At 54.4% G+C, this 21,301-nt stretch overlaps 2 protein-coding genes across 4 annotated transcripts in view; one reads left to right on the top strand and one right to left on the bottom strand.

Moving 5' to 3' along the window:
- LOC103550391 (signal transducer and activator of transcription 5B) overlaps positions 1–977 on the bottom strand; it is a 68,349-nt gene extending 67,372 nt beyond the window's left edge. Inside the window, exon 1 of one of the 2 annotated variants that reach the window (XM_070561907.1) lies at positions 838–977. The gene's annotated coding sequence lies outside the window, so the exon portion shown is untranslated. The remainder of the gene's footprint in view (positions 1–837) is intronic. The other variant, XM_070561904.1, reaches the window with a different exon arrangement.
- Positions 833–21,085, top strand: LOC103550390 (signal transducer and activator of transcription 5A). Of its 2 annotated transcripts, XM_070561900.1 has the most exons (19): positions 833–972; positions 1,759–1,896; positions 2,238–2,394; positions 3,521–3,610; positions 6,776–6,950; positions 11,296–11,426; positions 11,701–11,852; positions 12,340–12,495; positions 12,893–13,072; positions 14,236–14,323; positions 14,422–14,544; positions 14,926–15,018; positions 15,724–15,930; positions 16,556–16,650; positions 16,745–16,875; positions 17,330–17,485; positions 18,159–18,210; positions 18,532–18,639; positions 19,694–21,085. In XM_070561900.1, the coding sequence occupies exons 2-19, from the start codon at positions 1,769–1,771 to the stop codon at positions 19,854–19,856; spliced, it is 2,385 nt and encodes a 794-aa protein (XP_070418001.1). In that variant the 5' UTR covers positions 833–972; positions 1,759–1,768; the 3' UTR covers positions 19,857–21,085. The 2 variants fall into 2 exon arrangements, with proteins under 2 accessions (XP_070418001.1, XP_070418003.1); XM_070561902.1 differs by lacking the exon at positions 3,521–3,610.
- Positions 21,086–21,301: the final 216 nt, after the last annotated feature.

The following is a 21,301-nucleotide window of genomic DNA, read 5'->3' as shown; positions in this document are numbered from 1 at the left end:
CTGTGACCCAGGCAAGTTTCAGGGAGGATGTTCCCTGCTCGGGCAAGGCCTGTAGGCAGTGGTGAGCTTGTGAGGATTCCAGACAGCCCTCCCTGGACCTTTGTGAGGGTAGGACCAGCCCCAAATGTGACTGGGCTAGGCGAACAGAGGGGCAGGATCATTTATGGATCATAGTCTGCCGACGAGGCCATGTGCCCAGGGTGTGATTCTGGGCAAGCCCCTTCCCCTCTCTGCACTTCTGATTCTTATTCGCAAAAATTCAGGAGGTTGGGTGAGTGCGCGGTGGTGGGAGTGATGGAAGGAGCGGAGGGGAGGCCCTGGTGGTGAGCTGGCTTCTCTGGAATCCCCAGTCTTTCCCCTCCCAATGGCTTTGCCTCTGAGGTCACAAAAGCTGTGTCCCCAGCCCACATAAACACACACACGCGCGCACACACACACATTTACTTTTTCAATCTAGAGCCTCAAAAGATGACAAGCGCCAGAAGTGGAAGGCTCTCCAGCTAGTCCAGCCCTTCCCTCCTCCCTTTTTACAGATGAGAAAACTGAGGCCCTGGTTTGGGATTTCCAGAGCCTGGGATTTCCCGGCCCTTCCACCCCCGTCCTCCGGCCACTCCTGCGTCTCTGGCCCGCCACAGTCCCGCTGGGACTCCCGGGGGACCCCGCCGTCGGGGCAGCCCCACGCCCGGCGCCGCCCAGCCCGGCCGCCCCGGGGCCGGCCGCCGCGCACTCGCCGGGGAGCCAGCGACCGAGGGCGGAGGCGGGGAGGGAGCGACAGAGGCTGGGAGGGGTGTTGGCGAAAGCTCGCGCGCTGTGTATGGTCTATCGGAGGCAGCTGACCTTTGAGGAGGAAATCGCTGCTCTCTGCTCCTTCCTGTAGTAACAGCCGCCGCCGCCGCCGCCAGAAGCCCGGGCCGGAGCGACAGCCGCGGGGCAGAGAGCCGGCCCCGCCGCCGGACGGCTCGGCGCCACCAGGTGGGGGGCCCGGCAGCGCGTCCCGGCGGCGCGCGCGGCGAGGGGCCCTCGATCCCGCCCCGGCTCCGCGCCCCGGGACCCGGAGCCCGACGGCCGGGCGGGGTGCAGGGAACCGTCCCGGGACCGAGAGGGAGTCTCGACGCAGCGTGCAGCGCGGACGAGGGACGAGGGACGCGGAGGGCGGGAGGGTGGGGGCCGAGGGTGGGCGCCGTCCTCGCCGGCGGTGGGCAGGGGGCGCTGTCGGGCTGGGCAGTGGGAGACCGTGGGGCACAGCTTGGGGGCGCAGAGGAGAGGGAGCGTCCGTCTTCCCAACCCTTTCTCCTTACAACCACGTGCCCTGGGGGACCGAGCCGTCCAGTGGAAGCCGTCGGTGGCGTTGCCCTAACTTTGGGCTGGGTTATCCGGCCTTCCCAGAAATTGGGGCTCGGAGTAGGGGGGATTCTTGCAGCCCTCCCCAGAGGGCCCGTGGGCCTCTGCCAGGTTTCTCTTTCAGTTTCTAGCTGTCCCCCCTCTGGGGAAGCCCCGGTGGGGCGAGGGGAGAGGAAGAGGAGGAGGGCACCTGACTTTCGAGAGCCCCTCCCCAAGCCTCAGCAGGTTCCTTGTTGGAGGGAAGGGCGGCCTTCCCCTCCTCACCGTCTTTCTTCCCGCACAGGAAAGCGTGTCTGTGGGAGGGGAGGGGCATGGCCTGACCGCGGTCCAGGGATGGATGGGCATGGCAGGGCCACGGGCAGGCCCAGGCCTCGCCTCTGCCGAGGAGGCGCCCGTTCAGCCCTCTCTTCGTCCTAGGTGAACGGACATGGCGGGCTGGATCCAGGCCCAGCAGCTTCAGGGAGATGCGCTGCGCCAGATGCAGGTGCTGTATGGGCAGCACTTCCCCATCGAGGTCCGGCATTACCTAGCGCAGTGGATCGAGAGCCAGCCATGGTAGGTGCTCCTGCCCTGTGCCTTCCTCTGCCCGTCCCTACCATCCAGGCCCCTTGGCCTGTAGGTCTCCTCTTTGTAGTTTGGTATGATTCTGGTTCTGTCTATCCCTCTCTGTCTGGAAGGGGCCGTGTCCTTGGGAAAGGGGAAGAGGAAAATGGGACCCTGGGAGGGGAGAGGGGATGTTTCTAGATTCTGATGCCTGTGGAGATGCCAAGAACAAGTCTTGTGGGCTCTGGAGCACCCTTAGTCAGGAGCCTGGGATTTCCATGTCCCTCGTGGTGCCTGACCTCCTTGCCCAAGGAGGCGCCACAGGAGGCTTCTCTCTCCTGTCTTGCCCCAAGGGATGCCATCGACCTGGACAATCCCCAGGACCAAGCCCAGGCCACCCAGCTCCTGGAGGGCCTGGTGCAGGAGCTGCAGAAGAAGGCGGAGCACCAAGTGGGGGAAGATGGGTTTTTGCTGAAGATCAAGCTGGGGCACTATGCCACGCAGCTGCAGGTGGGTGTGCTCTGGGCCATCTCCAGGGAACTTGTGTCCGCCTTCTCTTTCCAGCATCAGAACCCCTGGGTTTTTTCCTGGCCTGGCCACTGACTCATCGTGTGACCCTGAGCTTATCGGCAACTTTTCTGTGCTTCAGTTTCCCCCACCCCCTCTTTTTAAATCAGACCTGTCAGATTCCTTTAGTATATTACAAAGCAAGGCGTGGGGCATGTTTGTCCCCAAGAGAAGGAGGGTGGGTGAAATGGCATTCTGGACAGATCAAGCAGAAGGGCTGGAGGTAGACTGAGTCAAGATTCCTTTGTTGGCGAAAGGAAGACTGACAGATTCTAGAAATGAGGGGATGAGGCAAACAGTCATCCCTCTTGGGGCTCTTTTAAAGGTAGGAGAGCTGCTGAAGTAGGGTGGGAGAAGGAGAAGAGGTGCCGTGGAGGCAGGAGCTGGATAAAAGAGCCTTGAATTCAGGGTTTGATGTAAGATTTAGCTTCTCCTTCACGTGGAGGGCGAGGGGAAGGAGTACAGGGAGAGAGGAAGTTTTTGCGAAGCAGGAAAGGGGTGTGGGTGGTACTCATAGTCAAGCGCTTATTGGAACTCACTTGTATTTCTTAGAGAGCCCTTCTTCAATACAAGCAGCACAGTGCCAGGGAAATAAAGTCCATCCCAGAAGAAGGAGGAAGCAGGAGAAACCTGGGGGGAAGAGGGAAGCAAAATAAGAACCCAGGGCAGGAGTAGATGGGAAGTACCTTGACTTTGGCATTAGATGCCCTGAATCTTGAGTCGTCTGCTCACTCACTTGTTTGCCTCTGGACAAGTAAACCTCTCTGAGCATCAGTTTTCTCATCTGTGAATTGTGGATAATAGTTTCTGCTTATGTCGCAGGGTTTCGACGCTGTGAAACTCAAAGGAGATGGTAGATTGGCAGTGTTTCGTAAACTGTGGGTTTCTAATGCACTGAAAACCAAATATGAAGATCTGGGAGGGGAATTGAGTCAAGGAGAGATAGAGGCAGCTGGTGGTAGTTGCTGAGGCCTCCCGGGGAAAGCTGAGGCAGGGGCTGGAGGAGAGGACGGGGTGCGCATGGTGCTGCAGAGGGTGGCCACTGGTAGCTGCTGTTGGATTCTTTCAGAACACGTATGATCGCTGCCCCATGGACCTGGTCCGCTGCATCCGGCATATTCTGTACAATGAACAGAGGCTGGTCCAAGAAGCCAACAATGTGAGTGTCCCATAGGGATGGGGAGAGGCGTTGGGAAGTCCTTCCATATGCCTTTCTCTTCAGATGGAGCTGTGTTTCATTTATTTTTTAAATTTTTTTATCGTCTTTTTTTTTTTTTTTTTTGAGGAAGATTAGCCTTGAGCTAACTACTGCCAATCCTCCTCTTTTTGCTGAGGAAGACTGGCCCTGAGCTAACATCCATGCCCATCTTCCTCTACCTTATACGTGGGACGCCTACCACAGCATGGCTTGCCAAGTGGTGCCATGTCTGCACCTGGGATTGGAACCAGCGAACCCCGGGGCCGCCAAGAAGCGGAACGTGCGCACTTAACCGCTGCGCCACTGGGCCGACCGCAGAGCTGTGTTTTATAAACACAGGAATGAGAGAGCACCAAAGAGATGAGAGATATGGGCAAGTGTAAGAGGCAATATTACATGCAGGTGTAGAGTGACCCCCTGGCTTCAGTCCCTGGCTCTACCACTTACTAACGGTGTGACTTGAGCAAGTTACTTAACCTCTCTGAGCCTCTGTTTTTTCTATTGTAAATGGGGATAGTAATAGTGTCTACCTTATGGGGTTATTGTAAGGATTAAATGAGATACTGTGTGGGCCGAGGATAGACAGACAAATGAAATGGAAGAGGAAGCCCTAAAAACACATATACACATCTAGAAATTCAATCTATGTCAGAGATGGCATTACAATCATTAGGGAAAAGTTTGTCATTCATTAAATGGGGCTGGGGCCAAAATAAGAAGTGTTCTGTGGGGGCTGGCCCGGTAGCATAGTGGTTAGGTTTGCATGCTCTGCTTTGGTGGCCCAGGGTTCACAGGTTCAGATCCTGGGCATGGACCTGTATACCCTTCATCAAGCCATGTGGTGGCAGGTGTTCCACATACAAAATAGAGGAAGGTTGGCACAAATGTTAGCTCAGTGGCAATCTCCCTCAAGGAAAAATAGCAAGATTGGCAAGGGATGTTAGCTCAGGACCAATCTTCCTCCCCCCCCCCCCCCAAAAAAGGAAAAAGGAATATTTTGTGGACGGGTCTGTGAGGAAAATGGAGCCAAGGTCTGTGTCAGAAGAGCTAACAGTGGCACACTCAGAGAGGTGGAGCAGGGACTCATCTCCCAAGTTCTGATCATAAAGGCATTGAACATCTGCTTAGACAATGATACCAATGTTCTGTTATCTGCAATAAAGCAAAATGAATTTCATAAATTGATGTAACATAGGTAAAGACCACTGAATAGAGCCTGGAAAACACAGGTCGTATTTATTATTTATTTATTTATGTTGTGGACACTGATTAGGGCGATCGTATAGTTCATTCAGGAAACATTTCTTGAGGCCCTGCGGTACGTCTGATGCTGGGCTGGGGCTGGAGACACAGCTAAAGGCCTGGCGCCCCACTACAAGGGATTCAGGTGATGACAGATTCTCTAGGGGTGAGCCGAGTGCAGAAGAGGCATGTATGGACAAATAGCCAGCTCAGATTGCGGAGGCGGCAGGGGGGTGTTCTGAGGAGAGGGATGTCTGAACTATGGGGGGGTTGGGGGGGAGGGTGGAGTTTTCTAGTCAAAAGTACCAACAGTGCAGGGCTGGCTCCGTGGCCGAGTGGTTAAGTTCATGCGCTCCGCTGCAGGCGGCCCAGTGTTTCGTTGGTTCAAATCCTGGGCACGGACATGGCACTGCTCATCAAACCACGCTGAGGCAGCGTCCCACATGCCACAACTAGAAGGACCCACAACGAAGAATATACAACTATGTTCTGGGAGGCTTTGGAGAGAAAAAGGAAAAAAATAAAATCTTTAAAAAAAGTACCAACAGTGCATGTGAGGGCAGGAAAGCATGAGCCATCTTATCACATTTGAAGACTTGCACGTAGTCAGTGCTACTGGTAAAGCCAGAGAGGAGGCAGAAGCTGGGTCCCAGAGGGTCTTCCAGGACAACCCTTGTGTCCCTTGACCTGTTGCAATCACAGAGCTATCTGTAAAAATACCAATAAACTTGGCCCCAATGAAGAAGTACATGTCTCATGCACAGGTGTTGTCATGGTTGGGGGAAATCCTGCCTCCCCCAGCCAACAAGCTGTTCTGGAATGCCTCTGATGTCCTAGGGCTTGGGGCTTTTGTGATCCACAAGACAGTCCTGGGACTTAGGGAGCTCACATCCTAGTGCAGGGAGGCAGACAAGAAAGCAGTAAACAAATACAAGAACAAGACACTTTCAGATAAGAGTGGTGCTATTTTAAATTGGCCCATCAGAGAAGGCCACTCTGAAAAGGTGCCAGTTGAAGTGCCAGCCTCAGGAAGATTTGGTGCCAGAATGTTCCAGAGTGATGGAACAACAAGTGGAAAGGCAACAAGTGCCCCGAGGTAGGAAGATGCTTGTGTTTTCAAGGAACGAAACGTCGCTGGTGTGCTCGGCAGCAGCGGAGCTGGGGGCGGAGGAAGCAGAGGCTGTGTCCGCTAGGGCGGTGGAGCTGGGCGAAGGAGTTTGGATTGTATTCCGAGAACTGTTCACTGGAAAGGCCCTGAAGACTTGGTCCCCTCTCAGCCAGGTGTTGAAGAATAAATCAGACCAGGTCACTTAAATGGCTGGATCCAAGGAGACCTGTGGATGCCTGTCCTCTGAGTTTGTTTTGGGGTCTCCAGCACACCGCCTGTGAGAGGTTAACCCTCTTCCCTCTTGTCTTAGTCACAAGAATGTCTTGAGTGAAGATGCAGACAAAGTGTGTTCACATAGCCTTGTTCCCCACTGTCTGCCCAGCACCGGGCACAGTCCATGGTGTCAGGTCATGTGGAACGTAGAATGAGGGGTCATCATATTTAGGAGGAAAACCCAGGTAACTCCTGAAATGTGTTGAGTTCCAGTTTCTCCAAAGAGAATTTAGATGGATCCTGTCTGGGAAACTCTGGTAGAGGGCAGATCTGCAATAAAGTTTCCACTATGCTTCTGTCAGGTCACTTGTTTTTCCTCTTTTTCCGCCTCCCCACCCCCCCCAATTCTGGCAAATGACTGTCCGTCTGACTCAAATTGCCCTTCTGACTCTAGATCTGGAGTTTGGGGTCCATAGTATTAGCATTCACCGACGCCTGAGGCTTTCTCCGATCCTCACTGCCCAGCCCACCGCTGCCTGCACTCTCCCCCCATCTGTCTCCAGGGTACTTCCCCTGCTGGGATCCTGGTTGACGCCATGTCCCAGAAACACCTGCAGATCAACCAGACATTTGAGGAGCTGCGGCTGGTCACACAGGACACGGAGAACGAACTGAAGAAGCTGCAGCAGACCCAGGAGTACTTCATCATCCAGTATCAAGAGAGCCTGCGGATCCAGGGTGAGGCCCTGCGGCGTGGGCAGGGTGTGTCTTGAGGATGGGAGTGAGGACCACTTTGTGAGCTCCTCCTGGGTCGGGGCTAGGTCGGAATCTGTCTCCGCAGAGGCTTACCCAAAGCCTGGGAGGAGTAGTGGCTCTCAGTGATTGAGCCCCTGCAGTGGGCCAGGCTCCAGGCGAAGGCTTTTGCATGCATTACTCAATTCAACCTTTACAACAGCCCTACAAAGTAGGTAGTTGTATTATGCCTGTTAAAACTGAGATTCAAAGAGAACAAGTAACTTGGCCTGGGCTCCTTGTATTAGTTGCAGAACTGGATCTCAACTAGAGATGCGTCATAAAACCCTTGTGCTTTACTAACCAACAGTCTCTCCCTAATGGTAGGTATTCAGTGAATATCTCAGTGAATGAATGAATGAATGAATGAATATGGACGAAGTATTCCCCAATCAGAGGGAGGACTCAGATTGGGAGTCCCCTGATTGAACCAGGCTAGGGAGAGGTGGAACTCCAGGAATGCCCACTGATAGGAAGTGGAGCTGGAAGGAGGAGGTGACAGTGGAAAACTCCTGTTTCCTGGGACTGTAGTTGGCCAATGGCTGCCATGATAGAAGTGTGGGGGAAGAAAAATTAATTCAGAAGGAATTAACCCCAGGTACAATTTGAGGAGTCTTGAGACATCGCCCATCTTCCTCCCACTCACGACTGGCCCCAGAGCTGTGCCACCCCAGCCTAGTGAGAACAGGAGGTGTCAAGCTGCCTTTTCCTTTGCTCTTTTTTTCCCAGCTTCTTAAGGTAGACCCTTAGGTCATTGCTTTTAGACCTTTCTTCTTTTCAAACATAGATATACTCAGACCTATAAATTTCCCTCTAAGCAATGATTTAGCTGCATCTTATGATTTTGGATATGCTCTATATTCATTTTCATTCAGTTTGAAATATTTTCTAATTTCTCTTCTGGTTAATTCTTTTACCCATACATTAGTTAGAAGTATATTGTTTCATTTCCAAATATTTATTTTTTTCTACATGTCGTATGACTAGTGACCTCATTTTCATTTCGTTATAGAATGTTATTGTTGTCAGAGAACATACTCTGTATGATCTCAGTTCTTTTCAATTTATTGAGACTTGTTTTATGGACCAGCATATGCTCTGTCTTGGTGAATGTATCTTGTGGACTTGAAAAGAATATATGTTCTCCAGTTGTTTCATTCAAAAATAGCAACAATAAATTCAATAATGTTAACCTATATAGCATAATATATAATGTTTACATAATAAAGTGTTACCCAAAAACAACCCCAAATCAAAAAACCAATAACATCCATATTTTCCAAAACAAAATGTGGTGAGTAGAGTGGCATTGCTTTATATTTTTACAAATCTCTTTAATGTTAAGCCTAATAGGAGACAGCTGGATCTTGCTTTCAATCTGTCGTAATATCTGATATCCTGTAGCCTCCAGAAAACTCTACTGTATCCTTAAAAGAGACTAAAAGAGAAAAGGGCAAATAAGGTCTTATGGCCTTAAGAAAATAGTTTTGACTTTGTGGACCCCCTGTTGGGGTCTTGGGAACCCTCGAGGGATCCCTGGTCCACACTTCGAGAACCACTGATCTGTGTCTTTATTGATTTTTTGCTTAATTGTTTTATCAGATGTTGAAAGAGAGGTATCAAAATTTCCTTATTATATTGTACAATTGTCTACTTCTCCAGTTATTTCTGTAAATATTTCCTCTATGTATTTGAAGCTTTATTAGATGCATATACATTTACGATTATGTCTTTCTGACTGACACCTTAATAATTATGAAATATCCTTCTTGATCCCTAGTAATACTCTTTGTCTTGAAGTATACTTTATCAGATATTAATATAACTATTTCAGCCTTCATATTCTATATTGACACAGCATATCTTTATCTATGCTTTTTTTTTAACTTAGCTGTACCTTGCATATAGTTGAGTCTTGCTTTTGTATTTATTCTGAAATGTCGTTGGGGTTTTTTGTTTCTTTTTTTTGCTGAGGAAGATTTGTCCTGAGCTAACATCTGTGCCAATGTTCCTTTATTTTGTATGTGGGTCACGGCCACAGCATGGCCACTGAAGAGTAGTACAAGTCCACGCCTGGGAACTGAACCTGGGCCACTAAAGCAGGGTGCACTGAACTTAACCACTAGGCCACAAGACCAGCCCCAGAAATCTCTGCTTTTAATTGGGGTGTTTAGTCCATTAATGTTTAATGTAATATTTAATACAGTTACATGAGGTCTACATGTAATATTTATTTTCTGTTTTATCCCTTTTCAGTTTTTGTTCCTCTGTTTCTCCGTTTTTGTTTTTTTATTATTTAAATTTTGTTAGAATTCTGTTTTTAACTAAGCTCTCCTACTAAGCCAGCCCTGTCAGCAGTTTCTGTATCTATGACTAGCACATTGCCTGAATCATAGTAGGTGTTGAGTGAATGTTGGTGGGATGATTCTAGCATGTCTTCCGTCTGAATCCACCCCAGACTGACCCCAGAGAAAGGATGACCCTCTTCCTAGATTCAGGAACAGAAGATTTCAGCCTATTAGTTCTACCCAAGGCTTTTGACTGGTTGCTAGTACTTCTGATCCTATATTTGGTTTTCTGTTTCCTATTTATGAGTTTGGGTTTGGATTCCGGTTTGGGTTTGTACTCATTATGCAATGTCAGTTCAGTCCCATTTATCCAAGTTCACCCATCAGAAACCCAGACTATTGACCTGTTTGTGCACGGAAAGGCTAGGCTCCCTCCAGTGGAGCAGACAGTTGCCTCGCGTCTGCTGGCATCCTTCCCAGAAGCTTCTGCAAATTGCCAGGAGAGACTAATTGGGTCACTTGCCTGGGGAAGCTGGGCCCAGGTGTTGGGCTCACCACCACCTCCCTGTGGGTGGCAGGATTCCCGAGGCGGCCGTCCAGATTCCTCTGCCATGTTCCATGCCTGGACACTTCTCTTCCTGCTCAGTCCCCTGCGGTGCGATTGGAACCCTGTTTCTCAGTTCTCTTCTGGTTCTGGGCTTTTCCTGGCTGTGCAGAGTTGCTTTAGTCTGTCCCAGCTTGTGCATCCGTGGGGCAGGGCCTACGTCAATGTGACATGGCCCTCAGAGGCCTGCCAGGAACTTGATTGACCAAGACATGCTGACGCTCACATCTTCTCACGCAGCTGAGTGAGGACACTGGGAGGTTGGAAAGGCTCCTGGCAGAGGTGGTGAGCCCACGTTTAGGACAGTGTTACCGTTGGAGGGAGGGATGGGTTTGCAAGCAGGAGACAGTGCACAGGTGGCTTTAGCTGTGGAGATGTTTGATTCCTCCAGCTGGGTTATTGGTACCCAGGTGTCCTGCATCATGCTTTCCGCCTCCCTGTGTCTGAAGTTTGTCATAACAGACTTTTTGAAAATGGTGGTGAGGCCGCACTGACCCCCATTCCTGCCATTGATGAGATTCCTGTCAGCCCCTGTGGAAGGAATCCGCTCCCTTTCCTGAGAGAATCTTGCTGCTTTTGTGTCCTCAGCGGGCCCTGCACACTCTGTCCCCCTCTCTCGGAGTCTCCCCTCTCTCCTGGCTGGCCGCCTGGGCTCGAGGGGGCCCAGCCTGGACAGACATGTGAGGCCCCTCCCAGCACCTGGAGAGACGCCTTCTTCCCCGAGGAGGGGCTGGTGTGCTCCAGGAAATGGGACGGAGCAGCGGAGCGGGGCCTTCCCGCTGAGGCTTTGCCGTGTGAGGTGGGGCGGGGCAGCTGCCGTCTCCGTCACCCTTTAATGCCGTCCTGTAACCCATTAACCGCGAAGGACTGACTCTCACCCAGAGCTACACATGCCGGGCATTCTCTTGAGCATTTTCTGGCTCATCGCTTGTTTACTCCTCACAGCACTCACTGAGCAGGTGCTGTGGTTCTCCTGTTTTTCACATGGGGAAACTGAGGCACAGGAGAGCGATGTGCCCGAGATCACCCATCTAGTAAACGGCGAGGGCACACTTCAAACCAGGCAGCGTGGCTCCCATCCAGACCCCCGTGTGGTGTGAGGAGGGCTGGGCAGCCAGCTGGATGGGCTCGGGTGGGACGGAAGGCCGCAGGGCAGGATTGTCCTCGGCTGTACCCCAAGCTTCTGTCTCCCCACTCCCTGGAGGGGAGCTCAGAGCCGGGAGGCCAGGGAGCGGAGCCCACTCAGCTCTGGGCACCCTTGGCGGCTAGAACCCCAACTTGCCCCTGGTCAGATGTGTCCCCTTGAAGGCCTTGTCTCCAGAACAGGTGTGTGTGGTTCCTCTGGGCTTCTTGCTGGAGGCTGGAGGCCGTGGTCATGGGTATCCTGTCCCTCCTCCAGCTCAGTTTGCCCAGCTGGCCCAGCTGAACCCGCAGGAGCGTCTGAGCCGGGAGACGGCCCTCCAGCAGAAGCAGGTGTCCCTGGAGGCCTGGCTGCAGCGCGAGGCCCAGACACTGCAGCAGTACCGCGTGGTGAGTGGGGTCTGCATCCCTCTCCTCCCAGGCCCGGAGGTCCACATCCCGGGCTGTCCAGGGGGCCGGAATGGGGCTAGAGCCAGGAAGAGAGCAGGACTCGGGAGAACAGGAGGCCAGATCTCTCTTTCCTGTGGGGGCACGTGCAGCAGAGCAGGTCTGGGCCGGAGCAAAGCGTGTGCCTGGGGCCTGGTCCCGGGCTCGCCTCCTTAGTGAGGGCCTGCAGGTTGTTGTCTGGGAGCCCAGAAGGGCCTGCTGTCCCCACCTCCCTCAGGAGCTGGCCGAGAAGCACCAGAAGACCCTGCAGCTGCTGCGGAAGCAGCAGACCATCATTCTGGATGACGAACTGATCCAGTGGAAGCGGCGGCAGCAGCTGGCCGGGAATGGAGGGCCCCCCGAGGGCAGCCTGGACGTGCTCCAGTCCTGGTAATGGGTGTGGGGGAGGCAGGCAGGGAGGGCCGGCGGGGCCGCGCAGGGGCTCAATGTGGTGCCACCAGCTGCTTGTTCTGCCTCCTGCATTTTCGTGTGCAGCGGGCTCGCTCTGTCGTGGGACAGGTCTTATTTCACCAGTGGTTCCAGTTCCTCATACAGACTTTGATGCCCCCAGATCACACCGTCTTCCCTGGGAAGGAGTCACTGTGTTGGGGAGCAGGGCAGGGCCGGGTGTGTAGAGTGATGGGCATGCTGGTGGGGCCCAAATCAGGGCGACTCCTGCTGTGTTTCTCTGTGTCTCCAGAAGGCAGGGCAGGTCTGCTCGCTCAGTGGGTAGAGTGGTGGCTAAGGCATGAGTCTTCCTGGGGAAGGGTGGAGCTGGGTGTTGGGGTTTCTCCCCAGCCTGAGAGCCTCCCACCTCTGGCGTGGGACATGGGGGTGAAGCCATTGTCCTCCCGTTGGCCCTGGGGCTGCTGTGCAGGTGTGAGAAGTTGGCCGAGATCATCTGGCAGAACCGGCAGCAGATCCGCAGAGCTGAGCACCTCTGCCAGCAGCTGCCCATCCCCGGCCCCGTGGAGGAGATGCTGGCCGAGGTCAACGCCACCATCACAGACATCATCTCGGCCCTGGTGACCAGGTGATGGCTGCGTCTTGGCCACACCCACCCCCCATGTGGTTGGCCTGGGGGAGGGAGGGGTGCTTTGCAGATGGGAACTCTCGCTTGAGTCCTTGTCTCTCTCTGCCTCACACCCTCAACCCCCTCCGTCCCCAGCTGCTGTGGCCTCTTGGTGTTGACCTTGCCCATTTTCTCTTGTGGACACTACAAGGGCTGCCCTCGTCCCCTGCGGCCCGTGCCAGCTGCTGAGGTCATTTCACTGCCTCCCCTCTCGCCATCTCCCCCGACTCTCAGCAGCCTCCCTGGGAACAGGGGCTGCGACACGGGCTCCTAAGTCACCCGCTGAGGCAGCCTCCCCATGCAGAGGGACCAGAGCGCAGTCCCCTGAGGCAGCATCTGGTCACTTGTGTTCCCACAGCACATTCATCATCGAGAAGCAGCCCCCTCAGGTCCTGAAGACCCAGACCAAGTTCGCAGCCACTGTGCGCCTGCTGGTGGGCGGGAAGCTGAACGTGCACATGAACCCCCCCCAGGTGAAGGCCACCATCATCAGTGAGCAGCAGGCCAAGTCGCTGCTCAAGAACGAGAACACCCGCAAGTACGTGCCCCTCCCTCCACCCTCTGCTTCTCCCTAACCCTGTCTGGGGCCCACTTCTATTCTACAGCTGGGGTCCTGTGTAATGGGGACAGTGTGGCCAGCCTCCCTGCAGCCTTTTGTTCTGGCATTGCAGATGTGGTCCAGTGTCTCTCCAGTTCACTGTGTCTGTCCTGGTGTACTCTTTGCTCCTTATGCTCAGAGGCCTTCCCCAGTCCCTGCCGTGCCTGGCACATAGTAGGTCCACAAGGACTGGGCTGCTGGGGTGTTCTAGGACATCTGCTAAGCGCTGGGACACAACTGTGATTCAAATAGAGCTTGGTTCTGTCCTGGCCTAACCTCTTGATTTGCAGAGGCAAGCAGCAGACACGAGACACAATTGCTGGGATGTGACAAGGGAAATGTATAGGACACAGTGGAAGTGGGTCATGGCGGGGTGGAGCAGAATGACAAGTAGTCTCAGGTGGCAGAATGAATAGGAGGTGGCTACTGAAAGAGTGTGGAGAGGGAAGACTTTCAGGCAGAGAGAACATAGGCCTTGTCCTGAAGGAGGAGCATAGACGTGTTTGTATAGAGGACCTGGGAGGGGAGGCAAGGTTCCAGGGGTCAGGGCAGGCCACCCGTGAAGAGTGTAGTGAATGAATGAATGAGGGAATGAAGAGTGAAGTGAGAGACTTGGTGTGTGTACTGAGTGCCTAGATCCATGAGTGTTTGGGGCTATAGGAAGAGCAAGTGCAAAAGTCCTGAGGTAGCACCAAGCTTGCATGCTCAGCAAACAGACAAGGCAGTGTGGCTCACTTGTCCTGAGTGAGGGGAGAGGAACCCAATGAGGCTAGGGAGGTGGGCAGGGGTTGATCATGGGGATCCTTATAGGATCAAGATTTTAATTTTAAGTGTACTAGAAGCTGCTGGAGGCCCCCAAAGGCCCCCACGTCAATCTTGATGCCCAAGGAATTTTTAACCTAATGATAGAGACCCAGACCCCTTGAAGACTTTGCTTGGGTACTCTCAGGGTTTTGAGAAAGTAAGCCGAGAGACACACTGAGGGACACTCTTAGGGGATAGGGCAGGGCCTTTCTGGAGTGAAGACCCCAGCCCAAGGTGCAGACAGGACCATGCTCCTGGCCTGGGGCCCGTGTGCAGATGGGGCTCCCTCTCCTTGGCAGCGAGTGCAGTGGAGAGATCCTGAACAACTGCTGCGTGATGGAGTATCACCAGGCCACCGGCACCCTCAGCGCCCACTTCAGGAACATGGTGAGGACAGGGCCGGCCCTTCCAGGGAAGGTCTGCCCAGAGCTGAGTCCTTGTAACCAGACTCTGTCTCCCTGTCGCCCTTGGACCTTGCCCTGTAGTCGCTAAAGAGGATCAAGCGCGCTGACCGGCGGGGTGCGGAGTCTGTGACGGAGGAGAAGTTCACGGTCCTGTTTGAGTCTCAGTTCAGTGTGGGCAGCAATGAGCTTGTGTTCCAGGTGAAGGTGAGGCCCCTCTCCCCTGCCCCGCGGATCACCCAGGATGGTGACGCACCTGCCTGAGGCCCCCTGGCGGGTTGGGGAGCGCCAGAGCGCTGTGAATCCTCGCACAGTCTCGGGCCAGTTACTCCCTGATGCTGTCAGAAAGCCTACTTTGGCTCCGCGGGTGCCCGTTTGCTAGGTTCTAATCTGGCACCAGCCCACAGAACTTAGGCAATGGGCCAAGAAGAAATGCGTTGTGTTTTTTGGTTGGTTTTTGCTTTCGTTTTGTTGGGAGGGGCTTGTGGTTGGGATTGTGGGTGAGGAATGAGGGTTGGGAGTCTTGCCTGAGTGGAGGGCAAGATGGCGGTCGTACGCCCTCAACTCTGCTTCCTCTGACTCCCACAGACCCTGTCCCTTCCTGTGGTTGTCATCGTTCACGGCAGCCAGGACCATAATGCAACTGCCACTGTGCTGTGGGACAATGCCTTCGCTGAGCCGGTGAGTCCCTATAGGACCCCCACCTTGGCACCCCCGGGCCCTCAGAGTCTCCCAGGGTCAGCCCCAATCCCTCGGGCCCTTGATGAGCCGTCCTCCCCGACCCCAGGACCAGACCAGAGCTGAGGTGAGGTGAGAGGGCAGCTGGGGTCTGCTAGGTTGGCGAGTTGGTCTTTGGGCTCTGGTCCCTGATCTTCCCGCGCCTGTGGCTCAGGTCCCTGGTCTCTGTCCTCAGTCCCCTGGTCTGGGTCCTTACCCCAGCATGCCCACCCCGCTGCCTCTGCCCCCGTCTTTCTTTCCTTTGTGTTTGTATCTCCTTTTCTGGAGCTTTCTCAGTCCTCTCTGTCTCTTAGTACCTGTATGTCTATATGTGTGTGTCTGTGTGTGTGTGTGTGTGTGTGTGTGTGTGTAAATATTTCCTACCCCTTCAATCTGCCTTTTTTTTTTTTTAAAGATTTTATTTTTTTTTCCTTTTTCTCCCCAAAGCCCCCCGGTACATACTTGTGTATTCTTCGTTGTGGGTCCTTCTAGTTGTGGCATGTGGGACGCCGCCTCAGCGTGGTCTGATGAGCAGTGCCATGTCCGCGCCCAGGATTCGAACCAACGAAACACTGGGCCGCCTGCAGCGGAGCGCGCGAACTTAACCACTCGGCCATGGGGCCAGCCCCACAATCTGCCTTTTTTTCCCCTTTCATCCCTCGCTCTCAGGGCAGGGTGCCATTTGCCGTGCCCGACAAAGTGCTGTGGCCGCAGCTGTGTGAAGCCCTCAACATGAAATTCAAGGCCGAAGTGCAGAGCAACCGAGGCCTGACCAAGGAGAACCTCGTGTTCCTGGCGCAGAAGCTGTTCAACAGCAGCAGCAGCCACCTGGAGGACTACAACAGCATGGCCGTGTCCTGGGCCCAGTTCAACAGGGTGAGGGACCCGCTGCCAGCTGCCCGCCCGGGACCACCTGCGCCCTGCCACCCCTCCCCCACCTCACAGACAGGTTACTGCCCAAGGTCAGCGCTCCGCCCTGTACCCCCAACCACCCTCTCCTACAATCAGGAGAAACAGGGGCTAGTGCCCCCAGGAATGCAGGCAGGGGCTGCAAGAAACTGCTCAACTACGAGAGCCAAAGCGGGACGATGGAAGGACCTGGAGCTGGCAGTCAGGATCCCTGGCTTCTTGTCCTAGATCTGTTAACTAGTTCTCCAGGCCCCTACCCTTCTCTGTGCCACGGTTTCCCCATCTGTGAAATGAAGGGGCTGGGCAGCAATGATTTGGGCGTCTCGTCCCGCTCGGACAAGGCTTTACCCCTCCTACCCCAGCCTGTGGGATGTCTTGGACTCGTGTCTGGGAGGGCAGGGCTGAGTTTACTCTCTGGTTCCCTAGGATACAGGTTGGGGGCTGCGTCAGTTTGTGGACTGCTGGAGTGTGGGGCCCTCAGGGGGAGAATGGGAGGGGGTCTCGGTGAAGATGAGAGGGCACTGACTGTTCCCTGGGCCACCTGTGATGACTGGGACACAAGCCCTGACTTGGGTTTCTGGGGGGCTCGCAGGAAAACCTGCCTGGCTGGAACTACACCTTCTGGCAGTGGTTCGATGGGGTCATGGAGGTGCTGAAGAAGCATCACAAGCCCCATTGGAATGATGGGTGAGGAATGGGGGCCATGGGGGTTGGGAGGGCATGGGCTCAGGGGACAGTGGCTGCTGGCCCAGCAGTGACACCGTATGCTCCATGCACCCAGGGCCATCCTAGGTTTTGTGAATAAGCAACAGGCCCATGACCTGCTCATCAACAAGCCAGATGGGACCTTCTTGTTGCGCTTCAGCGACTCAGAAATTGGGGGCATCACCATCGCCTGGAAGTTTGACTCTCGTGAGCACTCTGTTTTGCCCCCACTCCTGCCTCAGAAACCCTGTCTCGATCTCCTTGCTCCTGTTCTCCATCAGGCCTGCATCCTTAGAGGGTACCTGCTGGGAAAGGGAGGAACTAAGTATGGAGTCTGGGAGGAGTGTTGCTCAGAAATGCATTCCCTTTCTATCATTTTCCATTTGGGAGAACCTAAAATCATGGCCCCATAGCCTCCAGAACTGCTGGGCGAGACCTTCCTACTCTGCTCTGACCCAGCCCAGTTGGTATCTACTCACCTAGTTTGCTGGGTAGAATGTTCTCGTGGTCACTTCCTTGCCCTATGCTGAGGAGCACACAGGGGGGTTGCAATGCAGGCTAGTAAAAGCCTGGGTGTTCTGCGAGCCTGCCCTAAAACCCCACACCCCCATCCTCCTCCTGGTGGCCATGGGTTGTGGAAATGAGATTGTCCTTTTCACAGCTGACCGCAACCTGTGGAACCTGAAGCCATTCACCACGCGGGATTTCTCCATCCGGTCCCTGGCCGACCGGCTGGGGGACCTGAACTATCTCATCTACGTGTTTCCTGACCGGCCTAAGGATGAGGTCTTCTCCAAGTACTACACTCCTGTGCTCGGTGCGTCCCGCCCTCATGCTCTGGGCAGACCCCATGGACAAAGCTCTCGGGGCTAGGCAGCAGGACTCCCCAGGAATAGCCCAGGGACCATTTCCCCTGTGGATTTTGGTTACTGGGATGATGCAAAGCACGTGCAGAGGATTTCAGGGCTCACAATTGAAGAGAGGGAAAATGAAGCCTCTGACCCGGCTTTCTTCTCTGCAAAGTGCAAAGCTGAGTGGACTCTCACTTCTGTGCCCTTGGAGGAAGAGGCTGCAGTTCCGGGGGAGCAGCCAGGATAGTTTAAGCCCACAGATACTGCACGGCTCCCGTCTGAATCAGCTGCTCTCACCACTCCCCACCCTCAAACCTGCCCCCAAGTTGAGTGTAGGAAGCAAAATGGACAGGTTTTTCCTCCTCAACATGTCACCAGTCCATTGATTGGGTTTGCTCCGTGGCGTTTGGCAAGGGTGGGGGTGGGGAGAGAGACAGGAAATGGCCAGAAAAGGAAGCAGGAGGAGGAATGACACCGAAGCCAGGGTCTGAGTGGCCTCAGGCTGGACCTGTCAGCCAGTGTTTATTGGGAGTCTGTGGGACATCTCATCCCTGCCGAGGCCCCACGGCCATGGTGGGGGAGGTGGACTGCTTGGGAGCTCCGGGAGACTGGTTCTCATCACCGTTCCCCCCTCGGCAGCTAAAGCAGTGGACGGATACGTGAAGCCACAGATCAAGCAAGTGGTCCCTGAGTAAGTGTCCAGGGTCCAGCTCTGGTCTCCTGCTGCCTCTTTTCTCCTCCCCCCGCTCTCCTCACCCCTCCCTGCCACCCCCTCCTGTTCATGGGCCCAGCGTTCCCTCCCCGCCCCAAACCTGGCTCAGCCCTGGGGAGGGAACTGGGCTTGGTCCTGATGGGGCCAGTACCCGGGGCCCACTCCTGCAGCCGGAGTCCCAGGCCCAGTGGGCGCTTTGTCCTTTTACACCCAAAAAAGACATGAAGATGCCCTCTGAGCCCCTCCCCAGTCAGCTGCTGCCCTGAGGCCACTGAGGCTCTGCTCTGCTTCCTCCCGCAGGTTTGTGAGCGCATCTGCAGACTCTGCCGGGGGCAGCGCCACCTACATGGACCAGGCCCCCTCCCCAGCTGTGTGTCCCCAGGCTCATTATAACATGTACCCACAGAAGTAGGTTGTGTTCTCCTGGGGCTCCGCGGGGAGGAACGGGCACTTGGCCTCAGGCTGGACCCCTGGAGGGCTGGTGGGCAAAGGAACCCAGAGCTTCTCTAGGGCTGAGACCACCCAGCCCAGCCCGGGCTCTGGCAGGGGTGTGGGAGGAAGGGAGAGATCAATCAGTAAAAGCATAGAGCATTTTGAAGCTACACATAGCAGGGTCCTTGCTCTGGTGCCAACTAGCTGTGTGACCTTGGGAAAATTATTGAGCCTCTCTGATGCTCAGTTTCCTCATCTGTAAAATGGAGGCAAGACTACCTACCACATGGGGTTGGGATTAGGATTAAGTGAGGGAGTGCAGCTAAAGCATTTAGCACGGCGAGGCTGTTGTAAGGGCTTGATACAGGGTGACCATGGAGGGGTGGTCCTTCTTAGGGAGGTGGGAACAGGGTGTTAATTGCTCCTCTCTGGAGTTCCCAGGATAGAGAATTAATTCCCTCTGAGCTGAGGGTGCCCTGGGCTGGAAGTCTGGATGCCTGGGAGGCATAAACTGCAGTGGGTGACCACAGGCTTAGGAGTCACAAAGACTGGAATTCCAGTCCTGACTCTGCCTGCCAGCCAGATGGTCCTGAGCGTGTTCCTAACATGGTCGAGCCCCAGTTTCCTCCTCTATAAAGTGGAATAAATGTCTACGTTACAGGTGGCTGTGAGGATTGCTGTGCTGTGGTTGAAAGGCCAGGCCCACTGTGGTGCCCAGTGAATGGTGCCTCTGGTTTAATGGAATGGTGTCGTAGGTGGACAGAGCTCACTGACCCAACCAGCTTGTTTTATGGATGAGGACAGGGACAGAGAAAATGAATTCCCTCAGATCACTCAGTGAAGTAGCAAGAGATGAGACGAGAACTTGGGTGTCCCCCATGGAGCCAGTGACTGGCTTATTCAACTTGGGGTTGGGGGGCGGGTCTGGCCACAGCTGGTCCAGTTCCCATGAGACTCGGGTCTGAGTGGGGAGCAGGCCAGGGGCTGTGAGTCATGCCACCTCCCTCTGATATCCCTCTCTCTCTACCAGCCCTGATCCCGTTCTCGACCAGGATGGAGAATTCGATCTGGATGAGACCATGGATGTAGCCCGGCACGTGGAGGAACTCTTACGGCGCCCGATGGACAGTCTGGACCCCCGCCTCTCCCCGCCTGCTGGCCTTTTCACCTCTGCCAGAGGCTCGCTCTCGTGAATGTTTGAATCCCACACTTTTCTTTGCAAACAGTACTCAATGCGAAGGGTTCATATTAATTGTGATTTTAGTATTGCTGTGCATCTTGATGCCTATGCAGGCAGCACATGTACGCGTGCATATGTGTGTGTGTTTGTGCACAAGGTGTGCCTGCCTCGCCTTTGCCGTCCTGGGTATGTGGTTGCAGCAGCAGCAGCCGCCTTTTTCTTCAGATCAAGGCGTTCCAAGGGCCCGCAGGGTCTGCCTCTGTTGTAGAAGAGACTGAGCTTCTTCTGTTGTCGCAGGTACTCAACGAGGGAAACCTATTCCTGCCTTTATCTGCTCAGCAGCTATTTGAATGAAATTATTCAGGAAGGGGAATGGAGACAGCTAACGTCTCTAAGCTGAAGTTTTACTCCTGAGCTAGAAGCTTCGCCTCCTGGACACACGTGTGCATTTATGCCTGTGAATCTGTTCTCAGGCACGTGTGTTGGTCTATCGAGTCTTTCCCTCAGGAGGGAGGCTGGGGTTCAGTTGAGTAGTATTTTATACTTTATCTGATGAATATGGACTTCAGACTTCTTGTGAAGTGAGAGCTTATCTAGACCCTGGCCATGTCCCTAACACAGCAGAAATGGGTCAGTTGGGCCTGTCAGAGCTGCTGTGTGTGGCCTCTTGGCCTGCAGCCAGGGGTCTTGGGCTTTGAGTCTATGATGCCGTTGCCCATGACCCTACTCCCTCTTTCCGCTCTATATCACCTCCCCTCCATCAGGCCCCAGGCTTCTTCCTTGCCTGTCTGTCTGCGAGCTTGCTTATGGGGGAGGCGGGAGCGGGGAAGGGACCGGTCTAGGACATAGTAGGTGAACAGGGGGCCTGGGACTTGCATAATTGATCCCCTCCCCTCCTGGAAAAAACTGCAGCCAGTGAGCGGCTTGCTGCATGCCTGTGGAATCTGGAGCGAGGGTAAGAGCTGATCTCCGTCCCCTCTGCTGGGAGGCGGAACCTGGAACAGGCCTCCACAGTTGCATAACTGCCTCTGGTCTCAGAAGGCCTCGCTCCCAAGCTCACATGCCCCTCCCTCTGAGGCCTATGACACACAGCCGGGGCCGCTGGTGGCAGAAGATCGCGAGTCTCAGGTTTAAACATCTCTGAAGGAAGGTGGGGATGAGAAGAGGGATTCTTTTGTACTTTGTACATACGCCACCCATTTGTGTAAACAGTGTTTTTGAATAAAATATTTTTTTCATAAATTTGCTGGTATGGCTCCTGGTTTGGGGAGCCCTGGGCAATGGGGACCCCTGGAGTGGGAGTCACTTTGTTCCTTCCTCCTGTGTGGCTGACACTATAACGTGTAGTCTGAAGCTACAACTCTGCTCCTTTTCTGTGTTTTAAGGTGCCGACCACCCCTGGAATACTTTCAGTGATTCTCAGGCTAAAGCACGAGGACTCGAGGTCTGGGGAAAAGA

Source organism: Equus przewalskii, chromosome 10 (genome assembly GCF_037783145.1).
Source record: "Equus przewalskii isolate Varuska chromosome 10, EquPr2, whole genome shotgun sequence".
Lineage (NCBI taxonomy): Eukaryota > Metazoa > Chordata > Mammalia > Perissodactyla > Equidae > Equus > Equus przewalskii.
The sequence above is the reverse complement of the archived record's forward strand: the minus strand, read 5'-3'. Positions and strand labels throughout refer to the sequence as shown.

Coding starts and splice junctions, on each gene's coding strand:
- LOC103550390 (XM_070561900.1), top strand. CDS start 1,769: ATGGCGGGCTGGATCCAGGCCCAGCAGCTTCAGGGAGATGCGCTGCGC. Junction 13,073..14,235: donor AAGAACGAGAACACCCGCAA/GTACGTGCCCCT, acceptor TCTCCTTGGCAG/CGAGTGCAGTGGAGAGATCC. Junction 18,211..18,531: donor ATCAAGCAAGTGGTCCCTGA/GTAAGTGTCCAG, acceptor TTCCTCCCGCAG/GTTTGTGAGCGCATCTGCAG.